Below are 24581 nucleotides of genomic sequence, written 5' to 3' on the forward strand. Positions count from 1 at the left end.
GGTATTGCTATATGCGCGGTACTTCGAAATCGTCGCATTGAAACGCGTCAAGGTGAAAATGGGTTGCGACGGGATGAAAAGAGAGGTTTGGAAAATATCGCTTATATTCTTTTCTTACAAGAGTGCAACGTCTCGTAACAACAGCCGTAAACAACTTAGAATCTTAATAAATAAATAAATAGAAAATACAGCATCTAGAAATGTAATCCGCCCTTGAACGGTTAAGAATTAGTTTCAAGGCTCCTGTTTCGCCGTCGAATAATACACGCTCGAAATTCTTGCTAAATACTTTAAAAAGACGTGTCCGTAAAATGACATTTGCGGTCGATTATAAGACGCCTGTTTCCTCGGCGTAACCATTTTGATTAAGGGTGCACAGAAATCATCGTAAAAATTTCTCACAATTCCGAAGACTCCCAACATTGGTATTTTACCATAAATATCATAAAAGGATACATGTGATCGATTGAGCGCACTTGTGAAATATTCCGTGAACTTTCCTTTTACTTTAATAATTTTAATAAATAGCCGTGAAATTGACATGACAAAATCATGCGAAAAGTTAAACTAAGAAGGAAGGTTTTCAGAATATCTTACAAATATGCTTAATCGACTACAAGTGTGATTTTGTATCATTTTAATTCAGTGTATTTCGCAAGAATTTTAGGCATGCTTTCCTTCGTTTCTGACAACGTTATCAAATAAGACGACCGCAGCAAATGAGCAGGAGCCTTAAGCACAGATTTGTAAAATATTCTAAAACTCCCTTTACTACAGTTATCAATAAATAGCCGTGAAATGAAGAAAATCATGTAATTAAGAGGCCATGTGACACGTGACAGAAATATATATAGCTAAAACAGGCTACTTGAGACAAATTAATTAATTCTGCGGCTATTTATAGATTCATTAATTATCAGTATAGAAGAAAAGTTCCCCGAAGATTTTACAAATCTACTTAATTGGCAATGTCTTTTTTGGTGGATATATTTTTTGCTTCAATTTACTTTGCAAGAATTTTCTATCTTCTCGCTTTTGAAGTCACCAACCGAGATAATCATGGTGCAGACTCAGAAGAGCCATAAGTCAGAGCTGTCCATAATGTGCGCTTGTTAGCGACTACTTCGCGCTCCAGATTTTATTAATTTTTTTCTACTGAAAGAAAAGAACGAACTCTCCTTATGATTCACCGAATTGAGATCCGAGTCTTATTAATATAATTTAATTCGAATCGGACAATTGGATGAGTATAAAAATGAAATGAGAAAAAATATATACAAATGAAACATATGTACATTTGCGATTTTTCCAAAATCTCTCGATAAGAATTCAACTTGAGATTATCACGCCCGAAAAGCGAAGTTCAACTGATCGCTCTCTCTTGGTTCGGACAGCTCCGACGTGAGTAAAGTACTAATGACAATAACTTATCTAGCCGCGTATGTAGTCAGTCTAATCGGTTGAATCGTACGAATTTGCGCCGTCTCCTCCGTGCTTACGTTAGCTTTCGTTAATAATCGTCGTCGAACGTTATGTACTAAAATCTCATTGAATACGTCCGGTGTTCGACATGTATCGGTGTTGGTTCGATGCTACTTCGTTCCCCTTCGTTGAAGACGACACCGATACACGTAATCTCGGTAACTTTGGCGTCCACCCTCCCCGTCGATTGTCCCGTCATTATCAACTGTCCGTCATCGACTCGTCGATCTGATGGATCGTTCTCTTGCTGCGCTCTCTGACGTGGCTCTGTTGGCCGTTCCTCAACGTTTTCTGCGCCTGATATATCGGCTCGTACTCCCTCAGCTGCGTCATGAAGCCCTCGTTGGGGTTTATGCAGAATCTCCTTTGCTGCACTATCGCGTACGCCTGTCTGAAGAGCATCATTGCCGGTTACACACACCGATTCATCATGAAATGCACGTCGCTTCATATCGAAAGAACTTACGTCTGTGAGAGCCCGTACGTTTCCATCATGTATGCCAAGACTAGTGCAGCGGATCTCGAGATGCCGGCATTACCGTGCACGAGGACTTGACCGCCAGAATTCAGTCCTTCGTCGATGAACGTCTTGACAGTTTGGAAGTGCTGTATGATATTTTCCGTCGCGATGTCCGCGATATTCAGCACTAGATATCTGTCGAGAGAATACGCAGGATGAGTTATGAGAATAACACATGTAGCGTGAATATTATTATACAGGGTGTCCTGAAGTTTGTCGGTTTAATTTTGGGACATCCTGTATATTAACACTTTAAATAACTTCTACAGTTTTGATATTGCGGAGAAAAGTGTCGGAGGAAAAATTTACTCTTCAGCGGAGTACATCAAATAATCCAAATTAATTTGTTATGTAACGAAGTATAAAAAGTTTCCGGTCGCTTCTCTCTCTGAAGAAATGAAACTGAAATGTTCACGAAATGCTGGAAATAAATCCATGAAGGACGCAACACCAACTTGGAAGCTAAATTAAACATTTTTCTACATCACAAGAGTTCTCTACATCACAAGAATCTAAAATATCAAAGCGTAAAAAATTCATTCCGAGCATTTAACTGAGTGTAACATATTTCTTTTGAGGCACTTTTCTGTAATATCAGATTTATAAGTTATTTACTAAATATTAAGACATAGCGACCTTGCTTTGCGTAGTGGATGAAAGTTAAGAGTAAGGTGTAATTGTAACTCTAAGGGGGAGTAATGCAGGAAGTGTTACAACGAATCTACTTATTACTAGCGTTATTATCACCGTCACTATTCCTTGATCGCATACTTGAACTTATCGGGAAAGTTGGGCCTGATAAAGTTTGCCTCTATGTCTTGCCTGACGCAGACTATGTGCGTTATTCCATGCTCAAGCAGGCTGTCCAGTTTGGAACGACTAGCAGCGCTGTACGGGCCAAGGAATAAGCCAGGTACTACTTCCTGCGTGATGGATATAATTATATTACAGTTAATGATGTATCGTTTGCTTTCTTGTATAGAAATAATTGACTGAAATATATTGTTATTTAGTAATTACCTGCATTTGTCTTCTCATTGTGTATGTCCATTCTTTAGGCCCTTGTATTGAGGATGTAGGTAATTCTGGATAATCCTGATCAGTTCCTAATTCTCTGGTGCTTTCCTGCAATATTGACATCAAATTTTTGTCATTTGCTGAATTTATTTAACCAACCTTAATTTATTATAATTAAATAAATAAGTATTATAAATAAATAAATAAATAAATAAATAAATAAATATATATATATATATATTTATTTATTTATTATATGTATATATATATATGTAAAATTAACAATATAATATCTAATATATAATATATAATATATAATATGATATAATATCTAATATATAATATGTAAATATATATAATTTAAATATAAAATCTAAAATTAATATAATCTCATTATCGTAATAAAAACTTACTATGATAAATTAAAATAAAAAATTTACATATTCTAAAATTTATGTATTTTTGGGGGAATTTTTGTATTTTCTAGAAGGAAAGTTTCACGAGTGAAATGGGACTACGATGAGATTTTTACTGTGAGAAACTCAGAACCCAATGAAAAAAAATACTATCTCGGATGAATTGTGATGTTTCTAACTTTAACACGTTCGCTGCCAACTACGAGTATACTCGTAGTTAATATATAAGTCTCACAAGTCAACGAATATACTCATATGTCGATTACCGACCTCCTACGTGAAACACAAGTTAATCCGTAGTATAAGCACGTTAATTTGGACCCTTGGCTTTTAAATAAAGCGGAGAGCACGTCTAGGGGCTTGGTAGAAGGAAAATTTTTTAGCAAAAGTATAGCATATTATAAGAGATATTGTTGCGTAAACTGTATATTTATTACTATAAATAAAATTATTTTTTGAAGTTTTTTCAACATTTTAATATACACATATTTATATAGGATAGGATATATATAATGCACAAGTAAAAAAAGGAACAAGTTAAATTTTAAATAAAACACTAACTGTATTATAAACCTATAAGTGGAAAAAGTCAATCTTTTTGTAGATAAAATTACGAATGGTACACTTTAAAACAATTTTCCATGCACAGCGGTGGTTTTCCCTGACACACAGGACAATAATAACGTGTTTCGCGTCGTTGTTTGTTTCGTGTACATACTCTGCACGGTTTTGTCGAGTGATTCTTTTTTTTTCTGTAGGTGATAACATTTCCAAATAATGTAGATCGCGAATCCTGTTGATATTCCGCGATGTCGTAGGCTCATCCATTCCAACAAAAACTGAGACAAATTATCTCTAAATTTTAGCGCAGTCATTGCATTTCCAGTAACTATATTATAAAATTTCGGCGCATTTTGGATGTATATATAAAAAATGTATATTGCCAATTTCTTTGGCCATCTAATTGTCTTTCGTAAGGCGGAATAGTAAGAAAGCATTTGATCAGAAAGATCGATGCCTGACATACCCAAATTATAAGTCCCTAACGATATTTGGTTTTAACTGAATTTTACCATTCCGATTTTTCGCCTCAACCATTTCAAATTTGTGCATATCTGAAATGGAAAGAACCTCTCCCTTATCCTTCCATTTGCTAACTAAAACAGGACCTCTTCTTTGCCAAACGAATTCCCCCTTTTTTAATCTCTTCTGTACAACATCCGGTGGATTGTTTTTCCTATTATTTCGCAGCGTTCCACACACGTAAGTTTTTCTGTCAGTAAGAGATTCAGTCAGAGCTACAGAATTATAAAAATTGTCCACATGCAATACAAAACCCCGGTTTAAATATTCTTCCATCAAGTGAAATACAATATCAGATGCATAACTCATTTTTGCTGAAGAGGATTCAGATTTGCCTGTATTAATTTTTATTTTTATCACCAATCCATTCGATTCGCATAGTTCATAGAATTTCACGCCATATTTATGTTTCTTGTTTCTTATGTATTGCCGAAACGATCGTCTGCCTCGCCACAACACCGATGACTCATCAATACACAATTTTCTGTTTTGGTGTGTAGCTATTTCGCATTACACTATTGAAATGATCTAGGATTGGTCTTAGTTTGTGCAATTTATCTTCAGCCGCATGGGAATTATCCGTGAAATGCAAATAACGCAATAAAATTTGAAATCGATTTCGACTTATTTTTAGAGTGCCAAAATGGGAAATTGTAAAGATGATTTGTAATCCAATAATGCTCAATAGATGGTAAATTGCAAGAACCCATATGAAATAGAAGTCCAAGGAATAATTTCATTTCAGGTATGTCTGTCGCTTTCCAGTTTGAAATTCTTTGACTGTTTTTGATCTGTCCTCGCCTTTGCTCAATATTTTGTAAAGCATATAAATTGGTTTGTTCAACTAAGAGTGAGGAAATCTTGAGAAAAAAAAAAGTTCAACCGACTTTTCGATACCGAAATTTGCGGTGTCAATTTTAAAACCCGTAGTTTCAACAAAGTCAAATTGTGGGGACTCTTGTTCTGAATTTTCCCAAATGATAAATGATAAATGTCGATGTATTTGGCTGGATGCAAGCTTCATCTCCGCAATTTTCTTCACCATCTGAGTCATCGCCAGAATCATCTGTAGGATTATAATCATCTTCGGAATCGGAATCAAATAATTCATTCCATTCATCATCGCTCATATTAGTGTAAGCTTCTAACTCTTCATCAGTAATCTTTCTTTTACTGGCCATAGCGTAACTGAAAATTTATATTTAGACTCTGACCCTGTACTGAAGTTGCATTGAGAATAAGATGTTGTGATACGAGATTACTTGTGGTTGGTGTATGAAACAAAATTCTGTCTAAGCCAGCTACGAGATAACTCGTACTGACCTTGCAGAAATGAAAGTGCTTGGTACGCGCGTTAACAAATTATGCCCGGGGAGCGTGGCAGCGAACGTGTTAAATCATCCTTGGTGCAACATAACATAACCTTAAACCCGTGACGTTAAAAACTCGATGTTAACATATTACATACGCATACTTCGTTGTTGTGAGAGCTCTCATTATCCACCGACAGCATCACCAATGGTAATGTTCCGGTCGTCGGGAGCCGGGAACTCACGGGGAAGCACAAGGACACAGGAGCGTTTTTTCCCCGCACCCTCACACCCGCTGTTCCCTCTTCAATCAGGATATTCGTCCCCGTCTTGCCCACGATTTCCCCGTTCGACTCCACGCCTCCTTTGTCTCCAGATTGATTCGGCTTTTAATTCCTTTCCGATATTCGAGGTAAATTTTGCGATGACAATGTTATCGTATCCTCGCGAGTGTCAATCGCGCTGCACGCTGGATCGATCGTCGCGCGCTCTTTTGATGACAGCGGTAGTTTCATTTCATGGACGCAAACCACACACACAATATATATATAAGTCGGTATTCACAGGCTGCGGTCCGATTCACGTTTACAGTGCTGTAAGCATCGTTCTATCTTTATTGTTTATTACATGCTGAAGAAAGATAGAATAACACTTTACAGTGTGCTAGAGTGAATCGGATCGCGTCTATAATCAGATCTTACATTTAAAACCGTCACAAGTTTACCTTCAGATGCCGCAGCTCATTTCATTGGCTACGAAACATCTGAAGATGAACTTGAGATGGTCTTAAATACAAGATCCCATTATGAATATTGTCCTATGTGTAGTCGGTATTCACAGTCAGATCTTACATTTAAGATCGTCTCAAGTTCATCTTCAGATGTCCCACGGCTGATTTCATTGGCTACGAAGTATCTGAAGACGGTCTTCACACAAGATGCGGCCTATGAACACCGGCCTGTGGAAGCGGTGCTCAACCGCTTCACGTATTTCCTCAGTCTATGGCCGACGGCGCTGCGGCGCCCGGGCAACGTGGTCGGCCCTCTACACGAGTGCGCGAGCGGCGCCCCAGTAGCTACATTCGACGATCCGCGGTGGGTCATTTCTCGCGCGCGTTACAGCGTTATTCTCGCGTCCTCCGATCCCTCCGTCGGCTCGTGTCTGTCCAGCTCCGCACGGTGCGTTTCTCCTCGCTCGATCGTCGTCATCGTGCGCCACGCTTCTCGCGATCGGCCGCGTGAGGATATGTGATCGCGAGCCCACTCTGCCGAGCGCCGCCATTTTTGTCATTGTATTCGCGAGAACGATCTCGGGGAAGGACTCCGATGCTCGTCGGTGACGCATCGCGTCGGTCCCGTCGTCGCACCGTCGCGTGAGTCCTCGCGATACCGCTCGTCCCCCGAGTGTCACCGGACGAAACCCGCTCTCTCTCCCACGCGTTCCCGGCGTCCGCGGAGTACCGGTTTCCTCTCCGGCGAGAGGAACTCGCCCGGCTACGTACAGCGACTCGCAGGGGCTTTTGCTCGTGGACACGGCGCAGACAGCATCCCCGTGGCCGCTCCTTCGCCGCTGGGATGCAACATTGAGCGTCGCCGTGGCAGCTTTGCATCGACTGTTCGCAAGAGTGAGTAGAGCCTCTCTCTCTCTCTTTCTTGCGCGACTTTCGGATCGCCGCGTTTCTCATGATTCGCCTTTGTCACGGCGATCCGAAACACGTTTGCGGAAACGCACGCGATCTCCAAGGCGGATTCCGTCGTAGCGATCCTCGTGGAAGCGCGGCGACGGGGAAGTCGTGCGATTCCCGTTAGGCTCACTTTCGTACGCCATTGGTCCGCGAAAATGAGCCTTACGTTGGCCGTCGGGTAGTTTCCACCGGGAGACTTCGTCTCGACGTGATCGTGTTTCCAATCCAAATCCGGAGACGCACGTGTATCGCATCGCCACACCTGCCTCGTGTGAGCAGGTGTAACCGGAAGTGCGATCGGCTCAACGCGGAAGCATAACCTACACTCGGCCACCGTGACGCAACGGGTCTCTCTCGTCGGCATTGTTTTCGGCTGCCTTTAAATGTCATCCTTCTCCTTCCCTCCTGTCTCCCCTCTTGCGACTGACATAACAGCCCGATAACGTCGATAAGTGATCGCCGATCGCTGTCGCATCAATCATATGGTTGAAAACGCGCGAAGTGAATACCCGTAATTCCCGTAATTCGCCGTAACAACAGTGTACGCGTACACGTCGTGCGTTTGATTTCAAAGTGGTAGTTTTCGAAGGAAGGAAGGAAGGAAGGAAGAGGGGGAGGAACGAAGCGAACGATTAGATTTAGAAAGTAACGAACGCGCACGAATCATTTCGCTGATCGACGACGATGACGACGACGCGGCGAATGTTAATTAGCGCATCGGCGAGGCGACATGCGGTCTTGTACAAATATAGAGAGGTTCATTGTGCGCGCAGTTTCGCGTGCCATTTCAAGTAGAATCGACAGGATCGATTGCACCTGTGCGGACTGTCATTAACCTCGACGATCACGCATCCGGAATGATAATAACTGTCACTTCGTCGTAACGGCATTATACTCTCATTAAGATAAACCTGTTCCTCTCACTTTTACAGAGATACGCTTTCCAATAAACATGTAATATGCTAATTATTGTCGGGAAACACATAAGATATATATAGGATTATTTTTCTTCTAATTATTTATTTTGTATAATATCAGTCCTAGCTGTGTTATAATTATTATATCATGTTATCATTGTGATAATATATTATACCGTTATATACCATTCATTATTACAATGTAATGATTATATTATTTTAACGATTTAATTATTGCACACTGAGAGAAAAGTTGAGAAGATAAAAATATTCATTTGATGGATGCTATACGCAGAAAAATATTACTTATACTGCGAAGGAAAGCAATTATTCTTTTTATTTTGCTTCTTTTACATAACGATTATCTCGAATGAAGAATATTTTCTTGATAATAGTATAATAAAGTTAAAATATACTCATCATAAATATTAGAAAAGCTCATTATCATTTACTCAAAAGAAAAAATTGTTCTTTTTTCAAGAATAAACTTTATAAACTTTATCGGAGAAAAGTTAAATTCAGTTAATTGGAATAAATAAATGTAAGCTTTAAATTTTCAGTGTTTTAATTTAATATTTTTCATTGAAGTACTATATTTACTAGGATTGAAAATGTATTTTAAGTAAATTTGATGTGCTTATGATGAACTTATGATATATTTGTAAATATATAAACTTATGAAATATTTGAATCAAGAATAGGGTTTGAAGAACAAATAATTGCGTTTTTAACTACGGTTTTAAGAAAATAATATCTCTATATTTTTTTTTCATTTGAAACGATTTTTCCTCGGTATAAAAACATATGTATATCTGCACAGAGAAAAAAATTAGTTCAATCGGTGACTATGAATGAACTAAACTCGTTTTGATCGGAGAAAACAGAATTTCTGATTCTCATGAATCATATTCATTTATACAAATCAGAAATTATTCAATCAAAATGTTAATTCAATCTTTTTTCTTCATGTATGTAAGTAAATATTTGTATAATATCCGTCAAATACTTTTTACTTTTTATAGATATTTTTTTCTCTCGGTGTATATCCATTGTTTTTCTGTATCATTAATTGTTAACGTAGTTCGTTGTTAATATTAATTGCTAACATTGACGCGGTTAATTCTTGACGTTCTGGCTGTGCGCTGAATTTTTTTCGAACGTAACGCTCGCTCACACGACCGGATATCTTCCTTTTTTTTTTTCCTTTTATGCGCTCGCCGCGATAGCGAACGCCTTCCCCGAGTCCGAGTCCGATCCGAGTACGATAAACGGCGACGGTAAATAACGGTTTGGATGGCGAAGAGAGGAAAAGTCTTATTAAGTTTCACTCCGCGGGCTCCGACGAGAAAGGTATATATCCCAGAATCGCGGCGGAGAGAATTTCCACGACGGTCACGCTAGGCTGCTCACCGAAATATCATTAAGCTCCATAACGAACGAAAAAACCGCATTCGCACCTGGTGGAACCGCCGACACACACGTCGACCGATCGCGCCGGTTAATTATCCGCTAACGAAGTTTCACTCCGCGAGTCTCCGCGAGAGGCAAGGAATCGGGCGAGCGGGTAATTGCGGCGCTGTTGCGCCGAACTTTCAATTTACGCTTTGCCTTGGCGATTTCAGCGCGATCGAAGGATATACTTGTAATGATCGGTACGCAGGCCCGTTGCGTTTAATATCCTGCGTATCGATTTCGCGATTCCTCGCAGGCGGCTTCAAATCTGCAGCGCAACTCGACGAGGAAATAATTCAGCGCGTAGCTCATCTAAAAATCAAGGTTTCGTCCGAAGACCTCTTGTCGAGGTTCGAAAAGCCATGAGGTCGTTTGGAAAGGAAGGATCTTGCCGTGTTTTACTCGCGATTCGACACGGTCACCTTCATTCTCGCACTCTCCTCGGGAGATCCTCGAAAGTGACGGCGGCTTGCGCAGCACCGCACCGCGCGTGCAAATAGCGTGCGAGCAACACGGTAAAGGTCGATTCACACGTGCGCATGTCTTATTGCGTGCGTGTGTGCAAGGAGGCGGGATCGTTAGTGCTGGCCAGTGGACGCGATTTTTACGCCACCTGATCTGACGCTTCCCGAGTCGAAATTTTGATGCTATTTCGACGTCGAGGATTGCTCGTGCCTATTTAAACCCGGTTCGTTTTTTCGTTAACCTGTGATTTAGGCTTAATCTGATGATTACGTAAAAATTATGTTTCCCTATTTATAGTTAATTAGTACGGGTGAAATGAAATAGAAAAGAAGTATTATTTGCATCCTTTTCTAATGTACTAATGTTGTGCTATTTCAGTTGAAAATGAGTTCATTCAAAGTATCGCATATGTAACCTTCGGACCCTTCTTAATGAAATTACAATATTATTGGGAAGGAACAGGAGATAAACAAAAAAAATAGTAAAGTTCTGTGCTATAAAAAATGGTAAAAACTATGAATAATATGGTTCGAACATCACCTTTCCCTGGGTTAATACATTCGGGTGTTTGTAGAAAGGATTATCGTAGTAGAAATGTATCACGGCTTTTTTTCCTCCTCTTAAAATAGCACTTAGCATTCCAATATAGCGCGGAGTTCAGTGATTGATCGTGGTGGTCTTTCATTCATGGATACGCTGCCTTCGAAGATTGTCTTGCATCTCGGCTGAAATATGCACCATCGTGCATAAATCGCATACGTACTCTTAAACAGAATATCGTCCATTAAAACCAGCTTAATTTAATAAAAAAAATTCTTCTTGTAATCTTTACACTACTTTAATTTGTCAATTGAGTGCCTAGGTTTTTATATTTATATGATCTTTTTTGTTCGCGTTGATTATCTTATATGAATATACATAACCAGCTCCCTTTCTTTGAAACATACTGTATATATTTTCAAAATATAAGATAAATTGGAAATTGCCGAGATGAGAAACGCAGGGGACGGGTAGGGGGAAATTCGTAAAAAATATCTCTGTCTCGGAGAAGATGCGTGTTAACCCTCGAATAATAAGATTGGTCGAATCCGACCGGATCCATGTTCTAATATCTTCGCGAACACAAGCGTTCTATTTCAAGTATTTTGCGTATGTGCGACATATTTTATTTACTTTTCAATATTTTCTAACTTATTGTAAGGTAAAAAGTGCTTAGTCGAGAAAATTAATTGAAAAAAATATTACAAACTGCTTCTACGGGTCGGATTCGACCTATATGAACCTTATTATTCGAAAGTTTATTTTCTAGAATTAAGATATTATATCATAGTCAAAATAGGAGCAAGTTATATCGTTAGAATCGAATCTATATTTTTACTATCTTAGCTTCTACTGTGTTTTAGAATTAAACGGTTTAATATAGAGTCAAAATGTCGACTGGGTTTTGTTGGCGATTGTGAGTCGACCTTTACTTGGTAATGGTGTGTGCGAAGTACGTTACCGGTCCCAATGTTCCGTCGTCATGCCGTGAGTCATCGAATGCCAGTCGACCTCCTGCTAGACGCGGCAGCGATCGCAAAAACAGACCGCGTGTTGCACTTTTCACGGTGGTGCCGCGATCTTAACGCGTTGCAACGGAGTCGCTCGCTCTTCATTGAGCCTCGCGAAGGGCGTCGCGAAGAGGCATCTTCGGAGTTCTTGACTCCTTCAGTTCGGGGTGTACTGCGCCGCAAGTGTTGTGGAAGCGTTGGTCAAGCGCAAAGTCTGTTCTTGAATTCCGCGCGAGGGAGAAAATTCTTGAAATTTCTTCGAGTGACAGTCGAGTTATTCGAAGTCGAGTGACCTTCCACTCATTTAGAGCGGATTCCTCCACTCTGATTTATTGAGTGAATGTTTTCACCTGTAAGTGAAGGATGAATGTGAGTTGCCGTCACAAGAATACATTTATTCTGAATTGAAACATATTCACTCGAGAAAGATTCATAATTCACACTAAATTTCAGTGAAATATTTATTTTCCCAGTTCCGAGTGACAGTATTTTTACTGCCGCTTCGAGTAAATTTTTATTTGTTTTGATATTTTACGTTTGAAATTTCTTCGAGTGAAATTCCACTCGAAAAGTAAAGTGACCAATCATTCAAAGTCGAGTGAAAAATCATATGCTATTCAGCTCGATATTATATTTAAGATTATGTTAAGTTTATATTAAGATGTTATGTAGCCAATGAAAAAACAACCCTTACAGTACTCTAAAATAAATCGTTTTTATTTTAATTTTTGAATTTTTAATTTGATTTCTTAATGTATTATAAATTTTTCATTTCTTAAATATAAGGCTGAATCATAAGTATTGTCCATAGATTTTTCACTATTCATCAATAGAATTCTTTCCCTTGTAGAATTAATAATTTTATTTGAAATTAAAGAGTGTATCCGATGCGCTCCATCGTCACAGGAATAAACTCACTCTACGACTTGAGTTCAGCATTAGAAAGTTACTTTAAAAAAAAAAATGAGGAAAATAAATCCTTTACGGATTACTCCCATTAAATAAAGCACTCTATAGGTGGAAGAATCCACTCTACGATTCGAGTTCAGGATTGGGAGAGTGATTTTTTGATAGAATAATTCTTTATCGTCACTTGTTTTGTCACCCATTGAAAAAAAAAAGTGACTCGTTATCGTCGCTCGTTAGTCACTTTGAAAAATAACTCGTCAACTTTATCATTACTCAAGAAGCAACGAGTCGTTACTCGCGGGTGAAGAATCCCCTTACGATTTAAGTTAAACATTCACTCTCACGGATTCCGAGTCCTTCACTGTCGCTTCGAGGTGAATTTCCGCTCCTTTCGGGCAAGACTTCGCTCCAATTTCACATTTCCAGAGAAAGAGCCCACCTCTTCTCTCCCATTGCGAGAACCGAAGCGAAGCGTGCAAACGCTTCCCCTCACCTATTGTCTTTCACAGGACAACTCGCGTAATCTCTGCCGGGATAATCCCTATGGGGGGAATTATGAGAGGCCCCCCTCCACACTGCGGCACTTCCGGGGGCGCATCGTATGCATCCCTCTCGTGTGCAGCCCCGTCTTATGCACCCCTTGCGCGAGGAGTTATGACGTCAGGGCGCAGGCGTCGCGCATTTTCAACCCCCCTCCCCGCCACCGACGCAGCCCACCGTTCCTCCACACCCCCTACTTGCCGCGGCGGTGGGTGGTCGAGGTCGCGCCACGGGGGTGGAAAGCTGGCTGAAGGCGAGCTGCCTTTCAGTGAGAAATTAAACGTGACCCGGCGCGGTGCCGCTGCCGTGAACGATCGTGATTACACATATACTCACATATAGCGTTTGTAACCCCGACACATACGTACACACATACGTATACATTCTCATGCACACGACACGCGCGCGCATTTGTATACGATCTATATTTTTGTACCAACCATGCGATGATGACTAGGTGATTCCTCTTCTATCTCGGAGTGCGTACTCGCGAAGGAGACATCACTGTGTGTGTGTATGCGTGCGTACACACGGTTCATGCATGCATACGGTGTAAAGTCGGTCTAGGTAGAGCCCGGCGGAGTCCATCGTTACCGATGGGTAGAACGGATATGTCAAAGACGCTCAACGCCTATAGAATGTGAGTAGACACCGGAGACCATCCCTTGAACTCTCCCCGTGAATTCTTCGTCCAAAGGTCGTACTCACGTATACGTACGCATTTTCGCGTGCGCGCGGGTGACGTGTCGGCCCGCCGATATGCCGTGACTCTCCGGGCTTGAAACGCCGAGCGATATGTCCTCGACTTAAGCGCGTCCGTTTGTCAATCGAACGTTCCTAAGGCCCGTATCAAATTACGGATTGAGGATCATTATCAGACCAGTCGGTTAATCTAAATCTTGCTCTTGACTGATTTAATTTGTCCGCTTGTAATCCTCAGTTCGTAATCTGATACGGGCTTAGGGAGCAACGAGTGCCCGTTTGATATCGCCGTTCACGAGGAAACGATTTTGCCTTAGCGGCGAATTAATACGCGCCGGCCATGACTCGTGCGCGAATCGATCTTAAAGTCAGACCGGCTGCGACCGGGAGGACGCGATTAGGTCCCTCGGGGTCTCGGTCGCTTCGTATTGCGACGCACGTCGACGGGTTGCATTTGCGACTGGTGCAGCGGACTATGCAGCGCTTTCAGCGCCGTTTATAGAGTTCGGGAAGGTCGCGATCATGGCGATCGACGGGCGAGTTCGACGGAGAAGAAACGGTCGGACTGAAACGAAAGACCTGACATATTCGGGTTCGACAGAATTGGCACTGTAGGTGGTGTAGCTTTTAGTGAGCGCGACCGGTGACGCTCCAGGTAAGGGAGATCGGGATAAGATCGTAAAAAGGGCAGGTTCGCCGAGTGTTTCTTTCATATATTCGTGAGCGAGACAATGGACAAGGAATCATGAGATATTTTTTTTTTTGAATATGCGAGAAGGCACCTATCTTGGGTGCTTTTGCATGTTCGAAAAGGAAGATACCTGTAAATTCTCTATCCTACAGAACATAGGTATTTTGCTATTCTCCGAAAGGAAAATACGTATCCTAAAATATCTTCTCTGAGGTTTCGATCGTGTAGCTTTTTCTTACGGCGGAAATGCGAAGGATGGAAATTTCAATTGCTTTCAAATTGGAAAGGTTTTCACAAATTTTATGCTAAAGGAAAAGATCGATGACCAACTTCTAGGGGATCATGAATCTTATCCAGCGTGAACTCGTAAAAAGTGGAAATGTTTCATTTGAAAACATTTCGAATTTTTTACTTTTCACGCTTCCGCCATTAACCACAGGGTTACATGAATGATACCTAGAACATTTGTGTTCTCCTATTTTCCAAAGCATTTACTCTAAAGTATTTATTCTGTAATAATTCGTTTATTATCCAGAGGAAAAGTATCTTAAAGTATCTATATCGGAACAGAGGTACTTTCCTCCAGCAGGAAGATACGTGTCCTAAAGTATCTACCCTAGAACAAAGGTACTTTTCCATGCTGCAAAAAGAAAATACGTATCTTAAAGTAGCTTAGTACACTTACAACACATGTACTTTTCCCACGTTCCGAAAGAAAATTATCCATATCCCGAAGTACTTACCCAAAACATATAAATATTTTTCCAATCTTCCACAAGAAGGAAAAACCGATTTTCTTATGTTCTTAAAGAAAAGAATTGATCCTAAGGGGTACCCGTCTCAAAACATAAATACCTTTCCTATGTTCCAAATGAAAAAAATATCCATTTTAGAGACACTTTTCCTACGTTTTGAAAGGAAAGTATCGATCCTGGAACGCAGTTCCTCTCCTATGTTCTAAAAAGGAGCATATCACGATTTCTTTTCATTATGTCTTATAATAAATACATCAGTGCTTTACGAACCTGTCTCGGTCTTCTCTACGCGAGAACAAATCCCGGTCGAGGTAGTTTCATTCGCCAATTAACGTAATGAGGCCCAATAATGGGAGAAACCGCATTTTTGTTGACTTGTAGAAAACAAAATCCACCCGTTGATAAAATAGATGTATGAAATAGGCGAGAATGCTTTCTCCATTTTCGGCCGGTTGTCACGTCGTGCGCATGATGCTCGATGAATTCGAACACTCGATGAATAATGGCATTATCAATCTCTGCTTCTCAAGCGGGTATTCCGCGAGATAAACAACGGCAATCTCGTTGCTGGGTGTCAGCTGCAAGCATTGGTGCATAGCGCAATTTCCCTGTCGTTCCTCTCCGTTGAACTCGCGAACATTGATCGGTCCGCGCGGCGTCGCGACGCTGGTCACCGGCCACTTCGGCAGCGCGGTTTGCACGGATCTACGCGGGATTTTCGCGGATCTGTTCTGAGGTTTCGCTTCTCCGGGATCCGCGTCGGGATCGGGTCGCACGTCTACGCAAACACGCGACGTCGCTGCGCGACTTCCGGTGTAACCTCGGTTTCCCTCTTCCTTGTACGGGAACGAGAACTTCGATCGTCGTCGCGAGGATTGGGAACGACGAGATTAGCGAGAAAGGGATTTGAGGGTTGAGCGATCGGGGAAAGAGGAAATTCAAGGCCGACGGGGGTGGAGGAAAAAATCAAGAAGCGATTGCGCACGATGAGATGAAAAGATAGATGAGATGGATAAGATGGATGGGTTATATCGGGTTCATTGAGGGAAATCTTGTCTTATGGAATATGTTTCATTTGTCGGAATGTTTCTGTTTGAAGAACATTCGGTTCATGCTCGACACTTGCTCAGTGTTCATGAGGAAGAGACCTTCGAATCAACCTGATATTGAAGTCTACGATAAGTTCTTCGATATTATCATATGTGCATCATCGCATAGTATCGTAATATATAGTATCGTTATTATATTATTATACAGTATCTCTCTCATATGTTTGTACTTTTATCCAGGAGCTGCTCGTTGCTTGCTATTATTACATTGTTCCCTATTATTATTCTCTATATCACCACAATCCATCACATTATCTGTTATATTTGTTATTAAAACACACAAGGGTCGTTGAGAAGAAGTTTATCCTCCAATTATACGGTCCCTCTCGTCCTACCGTGATTATAAAAGGCGTCACGTCGGCGTTAACGTAATATTAATACACCATAAAGTCAAGATAAGGGTGGCGAAGGGAGTTCCCCGAACGAGAGTGAGTTAACGCAGTAACGACCGTCTGGAAGCAGACGATTCCCTTCGCCCATGGGGACTTCCCGACTTCCAGAGTACGATTCCCTTGCGACGTAGCCCCAGCGAAATTCGCGGCTAGTCTTCAGGGTCGCGCTAAGGCTTCGCGTCGTCTCGAGCTTCTTCGTTCCTTCCTCGAGACTATATTTCTTGATTCATCGGCTGCTACTCATCAGGTCGATCGATCCGAGGATAGGAACCAAAGCGGATCCCGTCGTTTTATCGCTCTGGGCGAGAGGTCGAAGGTCAATCCTCGCCTGTCCGTCTCGGGAAACGTGGAACTCGTCGAATGGCGGAAGCGTCGGCGATTGAAGGATCTCTCTCGCGTGTTGCCACGAGGTCGGCAGGTTCACTCACTCGCTCGCACAATCAGTCTGGTACCGAGCAGCCGTGCGTTGCTCGAGGTCAAGGTTTACGACTGCCCGAAAACTTGACCTCGTCCCGACGACGACCAGGATACCAACGAGAGCTCGTCTGGCGCGCTCGCTCGCTCGATACCTGGCAGGCGTTCGCGATCCTCCGACCTCCCCTTTCTCGAGGAGCGTCTCCTCCTATGCGAACACGATCCCCTGAAACGATCGATTGTACCAAGGCGGATTGCTTTCTGCCGTTCGTCTCTTTGTTCTCTTTAAGATTGTAACGCCGATGATGGCTTTCTCAGGCCTCAACAACGAGCATTAATATCGGTGTAATTTGAGGCCGGGTATAACGAGCGAATTGTAGGACGTGCAAAGAAAGCTCCGAGCGCATCGACCGCTAATCTCGGGGACACAAAAGCGGGAAACCGGATATCGCGGTCGGAGCCACTTCCTTTTTTCAATCGTGGACCGCGTATAGTCTCGCGATAAATTCCCTCTCTCTCTCTCTCTCTCTCTCGCGGCCCCTATCGATTGCGCACGTCAGCGAAGGACGCGGATCGTCCTTCTTCAACATCGAATTTCCGGCCGCGTCGCGCTGCACCTGTACAGGACGATTCACGAGAGTCAGATTAGGACCGGATTCCTCGCTCCCGAATTCGAGATTTTATCATTACCGATGCGGCGACTGTGATCGTAGTTGCATCGTAACCAAGCGATCGTAAACAATCGAGCTCGACAACACCTTGTGTCCCTTTCGCTAACCTTCGCGTGGCACTAGGTGTCTAGGAGTGAAAAGGATCACGGGTTCGACAATCGCGTGATTATATTAAGACTTTAGTTTTAACTCTTCGCGGTCTGAATTGTGTTATCGACTTTTCTTCCCGACCGCGACCTGTCTCAGAGATTCATTCGCCTCGCGAAATATCGCGCGCGTTTCGACATTTCAGTACTTTATTTACACAACAACACATTCACAGCGATACATTTGTATCAAGCGTATCGTTAATTGTAACGAATAAAATGCACGTCCATCAGTATGCTTAGGACTGCATTAACAAAACGCCTATATTGATTTCGTTACGCGCAACTATTCTCTCTACTGTAATTCCGGTATTTTCGTAACGATTGATTTATTATTTATTTATTTATTCTCCCGAAGGATTGATCTTCCGTTAATCAAGCGGAATAATAATAACAATAATGATATAATAATAGATAATTGGTTGATAGAATCGAGTGGAATGAGAGGCGGCGGGTAGACCCGACGTAGAGCAGCGAAAGGTTAATAACGCGTAATATTCGTCCGATAAGGGAGATGAACAATGAACGGAGCCGATCAATCGTGCCTCTTTGAATCGCCTTGTACGCGTTGTCCGCGTCGCGTCGGAGCGGCGAGAGCGCGCCGCTGCGCGCCGGCGCCGAAGTATTGAGCCGGCGAATACCCCATCTGGGCACGTAGACAGCTCCGACGCGGCCCTGAAGACATGGGGTAAGTCCTCCTCGCTCCCGTTCTCTTCGTCTTTCGTTCGCCCGTAGCTCTGTCTTTCGTTCACCTCGTCGTGGCCCGGTCGAGAGCCACTCGCGCGCTCGCGTTCATCTCGCGTTAGGCCTCCTCGAGGCCACTCGGCTCATCGTCAAGGCCGTCATCGTTCTTCGACGCCCGGTCCTCTCCGACTCGGCCGTAGGCGCCGGCCATGTCGTCGGAGTGACACGCTCTCGCTTGCCAGGCGTTCGAGCCCGCGAAACAGCACGTTCGCTTTCGGCGATACCTCTTTAGAACGTTCTCAGGTGCCACTCTTGGATATTCGATGTTCGAATGATACCGTGAATGACGATGAGGATGATGCTGAGGGTGAATCAATCTTGGGACGCGCTCTCGTCTCCCATCGGAAACTAAATCTCGCGATCCTCGCGACGCCTCCCTTTCTCGCGTTCTCCTTACGTGCATTATGTGGTTTATCCTGCATAGAATCTGTACGATATAGAGTAGCAATCCAATATTTCGACATTGTGTTACACGCATTGTGTTATATATAAGAAAATATAGATATATTAGAAGAATGTAGGATGAAGAGTGCGTATAGGAAAAAGGGATATCGCGAATATCGTCCCGGCTTCTTACTCATTATTTTTCTTACTTTATTTTCAGTAAAAAGATCGAGAACATAGGCAGAATGACGGCTATGACGCAGGAGGAGATAGTGGCAGGAGCCAGGACAGTGGCGCAGGGCCTGGAAGCCCTGCGGGTGGAGCACGGCGGACTCCTGCAGGGCCTGCAGTCCCAGGACGCGCCGGCGGCGCGCGACAAGGCCAGTTTGCTGTCGAAGATCATCGAGATGATCGATCTGGGCCTGGGTGAGGCGCAAGTGATGCAGGCGCTCGCCAGCCACCTACAGATGGTCGAGGCGGAAAAGCAGAAGCTGAGGACCCAAGTGAAGAGGCTGTGCCAGGAGAACGCCTGGCTGCGAGACGAGTTAGCCGGCACCCAGCAGAAGTTGCAGGCGAGCGAACAAGCGGTGAGTTCCCTCGGTGTGACGAGTGCCTCCTAGATCCTATTAACTCTGATCTGGCAGACCGGGGTCATTTCTGACCCCAGTCGATTTTTCATTTTTCATTTCTCGCCCAACCGTCGACACTAGTAGCGACGTTATTCTGACGAGAGTCGACAAGTATGCGAATGTACGCCCATCCTGCGGATGTTTCACCATTTATTAGATAGTTACTATTAATCAGATTTCGGTAACTTCTTTTTCGAAGTTGAGTTAGAAGTTAACGACCTATATAATTAATTTAGTTAAGTTAAAAGTAACATAAACAAAAACGAATTAAAAGTTGAGTTAAGATTAAATTAACTTATTAAAGTTAAAATTTAATTACGCAAAACTATATATGTATATAGTTTCATATAACTAACATCCAACTTAAATTACTTTACCCAACCTTGCTATTGGCAAATAGTTACGATAGTTATTAAAAGTTTCCGACCAGTCGCATTCATTTCTAGGTACACGTTTCTAAATGACTTTGATTAATCGAGAAAGCGGGACGGGTTTAAAATAGAAGCGATATCTTGTATCTTAGTTCTAGCGAGATGCGTTTTTGCGTTATAAGATCGGACAGAACTAACAGAGATAATTTCGAACAGTCGATCAGTCATAGTCGATAGTCGCATTCCTATCTCATTTTGTAATTTATGTGGAATTCACAAACACATATTAATAATAGCCGTCGACTTTTTGCGTACGGTTGAAATAAATAGACGCAGTAAGTTCGATATTAGCTCACTGCGCGAGACTGGAAACGATTTGCCGGAGACACTCGATATCGTCGTGAATTGCGTGGGTGAGATGAGGTAAGCAAGGCGGATTTTTCTCATATTGAAGACGTCGAGTGCAAGCGAAGCTTGACGGATCTTATTGATAACTGCAAGCTAACTGAAACCCGTGAGACTTCTACGGTGAAACTTATTATGAAAGACGACGAATCCGTGCTCTGGGTCTCCGAAATCCATGGTAGATCCATAAGACGTAGACGAAAATTAAGGGCAGTAATCCAGGATTAAACAGATTAAATACAGAACAATGCGTTGCATCGTAGTGTTCCTGTGTCAACTCAAAATCTTCGAAAATCATCTCACGTAACCCGTGCACTTTGCAGGTTGCTCAGTTGGAGGAGGAAAAGAGGCATTTAGACTTCATGGCCAGTATGCGACAATACGATCCGGATCCGTCGACAGAAGACGAGAATGCGAAGGATCGGCCGAAGGACGACCCCGTTGTGGACCTTTTCCCCGATGATGACGCGGATGATCGCAATAGTAAATGTATGCAACGTTCGTTTTGCAGAAACAACATACACGGCTGTGTTTCGTGGAAATTGCCGTTGTGTGTTGGTCATTTCGCTGATAAGAGTCCTTTCCCCCCTTTTTTCTGCTCTTTAACGGCTCTATGTGCGTTTTGATTCATGCGTTTAAATGTAATTTCTCGTTAACTGTGAGGCAATCTTTGCAAACCTCGTATAATGTTTTAGCTTCCTTGGGCGTTGTATTGTTTTTAAATACGTATAATTATTATCGTACATTTCTAACTATACTTGTGGCTCGCTTAATACTTCTTCACGGTCTTCTTTCCATCGTACAACTGAGAGAGTTCTACTCCAGAATTAAATCGATCTATCTCTCTGTCTACTAATTCGCAGCCATATCTCCGACTCCGCCGTCGCAGTTTGCGCAGCAAGTGAACGCCGGCTACGAGATACCAGCGCGGTTGCGCACTTTGCACAACCTGGTGATCCAGTACGCGAGTCAGGGCCGCTACGAGGTTGCGGTGCCACTGTGCAAGCAAGCGCTGGAAGACCTGGAGAAGACCTCCGGCCACGACCACCCGGATGTAGCCACCATGCTCAACATCCTCGCGCTCGTATATCGCGACCAGAACAAATACAAGGAGGCGGCGAACCTGCTGAACGACGCCCTGGCCATTCGCGAGAAGACCCTGGGTGAGAACCATCCTGCCGTGGCGGCTACCCTCAACAATCTGGCGGTGCTGTACGGGAAACGAGGCAAATACAAGGAAGCGGAGCCTCTGTGCAAGCGCGCGCTCGAGATACGCGAGAAGGTGCTCGGTCGCGATCACCCTGACGTGGCGAAACAGCTGAACAATCTGGCGCTGTTGTGCCAGAACCAGGGCAAGTACGAGGAGGTCGAGCGTTACTATCAGCGCGCGCTCGAGATCTACGAGGCCAAGCTGGGCCCGGACGATCCCAACGTCGCCAAGACGAAGAACAACCTCGCCTCATGTTTCCTCAAGCAAGGCAAATACAAGGACGCCGAGGTGCTGTACAAGCAGGTGCTCACGCGGGCGCATGAGAGGGAATTCGGTGCTATTGACGGCGACAACAAGCCGATCTGGCAGGTGAGAAACCCCCGTTCTTACCACGAAGCCTGTTCTCTCAGCTGAACTAATATCGCGCCGGAACTTCGTTCCTCTTTCTTCCAATACCAAGTTATCACATTTATTTCACTCTAAAGGACGAAATCTGCAACTTAGTTCAGCTAAGAAGAACAGACCTACCGTGTCATGGTGGACTTTTGCGGAATTGAAACGCGTGTCGTCAACCCCTCATCATACGGCCTATTTTACAATAGCCGTAAACGTAAGCTTGTAGAGCTGTAAGACACGATTGTAAGGACCCATTCCGGCGTAGAGGCCGTAAAATAAGGTCGTAAATGAAATGAATTATTTTTATTTTGCTTACGACCTTATTTTACGGCCTGCTACGGCCGGCACGGGTTCTTACGACCACGTCTTATAGACTTACCAGCTATACTCTCAGCCTTTGCCTACAACCTTGCTTTAAGACGTAAACCATAAGTAAATTGACCAACCACGCTCGATTATTCTTCTAATAAACGACTGTGATCAGTTAATTTACTTACTGCTTACGTCTTAAAGCCACGGTTGTTGACAAGGGCTTAGAGACGTTGTGGAATGGACTTACGAGGCGAGAGCGCTCAGTTCAACGTTTATTTCTGGCCGTATAAATGTGGCACGAAATTCGATCCTCCAAATTTCCGAGCTCACACTCACTAATCTGTAGGTTATATTTGCATGGTTTTCCAGGCCTTTATTGGTTTAACTTCTGCTAACAGACCTTGAAGTGTTAACGCATGACAAATCTAAGCGCGTCACTTGTAGTAGCGAGAGCGGACACGTGCAGTCGATCTGAATTATGCTGTTGCCAAATTTAAGCTTCACTCCGCCGGCAGCTTATTAAACTGATTAACCTTTCACAGTGCATTTTCTCGTCTCTGTAAGACTATGTTGACGCAAAACTAATAAATGTCCATTTCAACTCCTGTTTTTTCACCGTTGCCGTCTCGATTGATTACTTCGAAAGCGAGAAAATACATGCCCACAATTCTTGCGAGATACGTTAACGTGAAACAAAAATTGCCCATATGAAACGTCCCTTGTACCTTCCCCTTGTTCAATGATCAATAAATGGACGTAAAATTAATTCGACGAAGTCACGAGAAAAAGTCAGGCGGCTAAGTTGCGTGTTATTAATGCGTTGGTGTTTTTTTTTTTTCTTTAGGTTGCTGAGGAGAGGGAGGAGAACAAGCACAGAAACAAGGAGAACACACCGTACGGCGAATACGGTGGCTGGCACAAGGCAGCGAAGGTGGACTCGCCGACTGTCACCACCACTCTGAAGAACCTGGGCGCGCTGTACCGTAGGCAGGGCAAGTACGAAGCCGCCGAGACCCTGGAGGACTGCGCCATGAGATCGCGTAGAGAGGTATTTCCGCGGTTATCAGTCGCACGTTATCAAAACATTCACAGTCATCTCGATAGCTTCTTTCATATTTCTACTATCACTGACGCCACTGACTAACACGAATTTTGCATTTCTTCCACGCAGCACGTGCAGCAAGTGAGTAAAACACACACCCGACACAAGTTTTAGCGAATCATGCTTCGTTGTTCCCCTTTTGAAGCAACGTCCTCCATTCAACCGCCCTCTCGAGGCCTTCTGCGCACAGTCTCCAATTTTCAACACTGTCCCGTCGTCCCTTACCTTCCCCCACGTCTCGTAATCAACCTGAAATTCAGCGCACAGATCCTTCTTTCGAAAGCCATTACGACCCAGAACTTTCCGTGCGTTCGCTCGTCTCACGTTCCGTTTTCGCGCAGGCACTGGAACTGGTGAACAAGGCGCGAATGACGCAGCTGCTGGGTGACGAGAAGAGCTCCACGAGACGCGGCTCCCGCTCCAGTCTGGCGAACAGCGAACACGAGCAGAGCCACGACGAGGTGAGTGTCTTGATATCCTCATCGTCATCTACTCATTAGTATCTACTCGCACTTCTATTACTACTATTATTACTACTACTATTACTACTACTACCTATCGTGCATGCTCGACGTAGCACGTGAACGAACACTCACGAACGAACTTAGAAAGAGTGTGTATGAGTGTGAGAGAGAGAGAGGGAGAGAGAGAGAGAGAGAGCGAGAGCGAGAGCAAGCCTAAGTCTACTATCTCCTTTTCTTCTTTCTTTTTGTTCTTTTTTTCGTTGAACGTTCGTCCCGGCCCTCCCCCGAATTCTGACCGAATCCACGCCAACGTCACGCACGAACGCGCACGCACACGTG

At 43.2% G+C, this 24581-nt stretch overlaps 2 protein-coding genes across 11 annotated transcripts in view; one reads left to right on the forward strand and one right to left on the reverse strand.

Moving 5' to 3' along the window:
• Positions 1-86: 86 nt before the first annotated feature.
• On the reverse strand, positions 87-6306 carry LOC106748339 (serine/threonine/tyrosine-interacting protein-like). Of its 2 annotated transcripts, none has more exons than XM_014626759.1 (5): positions 5987-6306; positions 3023-3127; positions 2774-2925; positions 1949-2137; positions 87-1873 (listed from the first exon to the last, which is right to left on the reverse strand). In XM_014626759.1, the coding sequence occupies exons 1-5, from the start codon at positions 6029-6031 to the stop codon at positions 1684-1686; spliced, it is 681 nt and encodes a 226-aa protein (XP_014482245.1). In that variant the 5' UTR covers positions 6032-6306; the 3' UTR covers positions 87-1683. The 2 variants fall into 2 exon arrangements, with proteins under 2 accessions (XP_014482245.1, XP_014482246.1); XM_014626760.1 differs by having other exon boundaries at positions 1684-1873; positions 5993-6306.
• Positions 6307-6892: 586 nt separating this feature from the next.
• The window catches only part of LOC106748323 (kinesin light chain), a 29649-nt gene continuing 11960 nt past the window's right edge, over positions 6893-24581 (forward strand). For 3 of the 9 annotated variants that reach the window (XM_014626728.1, XM_014626727.1, XM_014626720.1), the window contains exons 1-7: positions 13631-13985; positions 19574-19940; positions 21082-21247; positions 21622-22337; positions 23521-23724; positions 23848-23859; positions 24120-24239. In XM_014626728.1, coding sequence (XP_014482214.1) covers positions 13942-13985; positions 19574-19940; positions 21082-21247; positions 21622-22337; positions 23521-23724; positions 23848-23859; positions 24120-24239 — 1629 coding nt within the window. In that variant the 5' untranslated portion in view covers positions 13631-13941. Of the gene's footprint in view, positions 7453-12021; positions 12266-13630; positions 13986-18847; positions 18914-18970; positions 19213-19573; positions 19941-21081; positions 21248-21621; positions 22338-23520; positions 23725-23847; positions 23860-24119; positions 24240-24581 lie in introns of those variants that run through there. The other 6 variants (XM_014626723.1, XM_014626724.1, XM_014626726.1 and 3 more) reach the window with 6 other exon arrangements.

This window comes from Dinoponera quadriceps, unplaced genomic scaffold (assembly GCF_001313825.1).
Source record: "Dinoponera quadriceps isolate SergipeBrazil2010 unplaced genomic scaffold, ASM131382v1 scaffold2723, whole genome shotgun sequence".
NCBI classification, from domain to species: domain Eukaryota; kingdom Metazoa; phylum Arthropoda; class Insecta; order Hymenoptera; family Formicidae; genus Dinoponera; species Dinoponera quadriceps.